Raw genomic sequence first — 2,586 nt, 5'->3', positions numbered from 1 at the left:
GAAAAAAACATTTCCGTGAAAAAACAAAAAATTCCTTTAGTTAGGTGTACTGATTTACACTTTGCAGTTCACTCGATAATATGAAAAACTACTTATTAATAGTTGTTTTAAATTATGTCCAACTTATATGCATACTAAATTGATTTTTTTCTCTTTAAAAAAAAAACTTTTTCTTTTGTAAATGTAGTAGTTACTTATCTTAGCAATACAAATGTAAAAAAAAAACAATTTTGACAAAAAATCTAAAATCATTTGCATAACAATGTATGTACAATTGTAAATGGTCATCCCGTGTTTTTTTTATTATTTATAGTGAATAGTTGTAAAAGTGATGTATTTGTATGATACAACTGCTTGCATAAGTGATTTAAAAAATTAGATTTTTCACTTTCAGAAAAGAAAAAAGTAGCCGTTGCATCAGAACTTTGAATGGTCTAAAATATTATGGTGTCAGATTTTCACTATCTTTTCTAGTTTACGAGATCTAAACGGGACGGACGGACAGACACACATTCCACACAAAACTAATTGCGTCTTTTCCCTTTCGGGGGCGCTAAAAATTGGTAAAAATGTTTCTATCGCAAAGATTTATGTCTAGGTCAACCACACATATAATTACATGACTGGTCCAAACTAATTAATACAATTTCAATTAATATAAGCATTGTTTTGAAGAATTTAACATACTTACGCTGTTTAGTTGTAGGAGCTGTTTGGAGCTATAAACTAATGACCGAGTATAAAAATCTCGTAATCTCATTTTGTACCAATTCAAAATTAAATAAAACCAAGTCTTTATAAATATCAGTGATTCAAGCTAAAATAAAAAAAAAATGCATAACTTGCTGAATTAAAAATAAAGGTCGTCTTACTGTGTTTGGCTTGACTTCCAAACGTGGAGTCCTGGGTTCGAATCAAGGTGAAGACTAGAATTTTGAATTTCTGGATTTTTAGGGAGCTCCTGAGTCCACCCAACTCTAATGGGTACCCGATTCTAGTTGGAGGACGTAAAGGCGGTTGGTCATTGTGCTGGCCACATAACACCCTGCTCGTTAACCGTTGGTCAAAGAAACAGATGACCTTAACATTGAGCTGCTCTATCTTACTGTGTTTTAAAAGCCTGTGGAAGAGGAGGGCGATGCCACGTACCCCCCCCCCCCGGCCGCACGACATCTTTAGCATCATACTCTCTGGAGCTGGTGTTGGTGGGCGATAGCGGAAACACTAAAACAGATGTAGCCCGCCTCTCCCTCTACAATTCATTTGACTTATAATTCCTAGATCTTCTTACCTGATAGAGACCTGCTCCTCAAAAACGTTAGACTTCGGGTAAAAGGGGTGGAGGGCGGTATAACATTAAATATCAATATGTAGCGTATATTAATTAGGTTAATGTTGTTGTTTTTTACTAATTATTTTCATGCATTGAGTTATTTCTCAACAAAAGTGCTTCCACTTTCCGGTCCCCTTAGTGCTGAAGCTAGTACCACCCCTAGCCCCTTACCATCCCCCCAAGGTTGGTAGATTACCCTTAACCTCCCCCACCAGCCCCATCTGACAATGACGCGATAACGTTGTCTTAACATAGACTACAAAATGGATTTTTTAAAAATTATCTTTAAGGACACCCCTAACTTGACCCAACTCTAACGGGTAACTGGCCCTGACTAGACCCAACTCTAATGGGTAACTGGCCCTGACTTGACCCAACTATAATGGGTAACTGGCCCTGACTTGACCCAACTCTAATGGGTAACTGGCCCTGACTTGACCCAACTCTAATGGGTAACTGGCCCTGACTTGACCCAACTCTAATGGGTAACTGGCCCTGACTTGACCCAACTCTAATGGGTAACTGGCCCTGACTTGACCCATCTCTAATGGGTAACTGGCCCTGACTTGAACCAACTCTAACGGGTAACTGGCCCTGACTAGACCCAACTCTAATGGGTAACTGGCCCTGACTTGACCCAACTATAACGGGTAACTGGCCCTGACTTGACCCAACTCTAATGGGTAACTGGCCCTGACTTGACCCAACTCTAATGGGTAACTGGCCCTGACTTGACCCAACTCTAATGGGTAACTGGCCCTGACTTGACCCAACTCTAATGGGTAACTGGCCCTGACTTGACCCAACTCTAACGGGTAACTGGCCCTGACTTGACCAAACTGTAATGGGTAACTGGCCCTGACTTGACCCGACTCTAATGGGTAACTGGCCCTGACTTGACCCAACTCTAACTGGCATACATCGGGGAAGTAAAAGCGGTTGGTCATTGTGCAGGGGGTTGGTCGCTGTGCAGGTGGTTGGTCGTTGTGCTGGCCAAATGATACCCTTAACCGTCGGCTATAGAAACAGATGAGCTTTACATCCTCAACCCCCATAGATCTCGAGGTCTGAAAGGTAACCTTTACTCTTTAAAGCAAAAACAAATTGTGATACATCAAGCTCGAGTATTTGATAACCTAATAATCATTGCTTCCAAATAGATCTCAATCTACGTCCTGGTTATCTCCATCACAGCTCGACCGATTCCAACCACAAATGCATAGTTTGAAACCCATCCTGCTCTCTCTCAGTGA

The 2,586-nt window shown here is 40.7% G+C and overlaps 1 protein-coding gene across 1 annotated transcript; it reads right to left on the bottom strand.

Moving 5' to 3' along the window:
- Positions 1–1,630: 1,630 nt before the first annotated feature.
- LOC129924305 (uncharacterized) lies at positions 1,631–2,251 on the bottom strand. The gene has a single exon (XM_056018563.1). The coding sequence runs from the start codon at positions 2,249–2,251 to the stop codon at positions 1,631–1,633; it is 621 nt and encodes a 206-aa protein (XP_055874538.1).
- Positions 2,252–2,586: the final 335 nt, after the last annotated feature.

The sequence above is a fragment of the Biomphalaria glabrata genome, chromosome 1, assembly GCF_947242115.1.
Source record: "Biomphalaria glabrata chromosome 1, xgBioGlab47.1, whole genome shotgun sequence".
Classification (NCBI taxonomy): Eukaryota; Metazoa; Mollusca; class Gastropoda; family Planorbidae; genus Biomphalaria; species Biomphalaria glabrata.
This window is presented reverse-complemented; position numbering and strand designations above follow the sequence as displayed.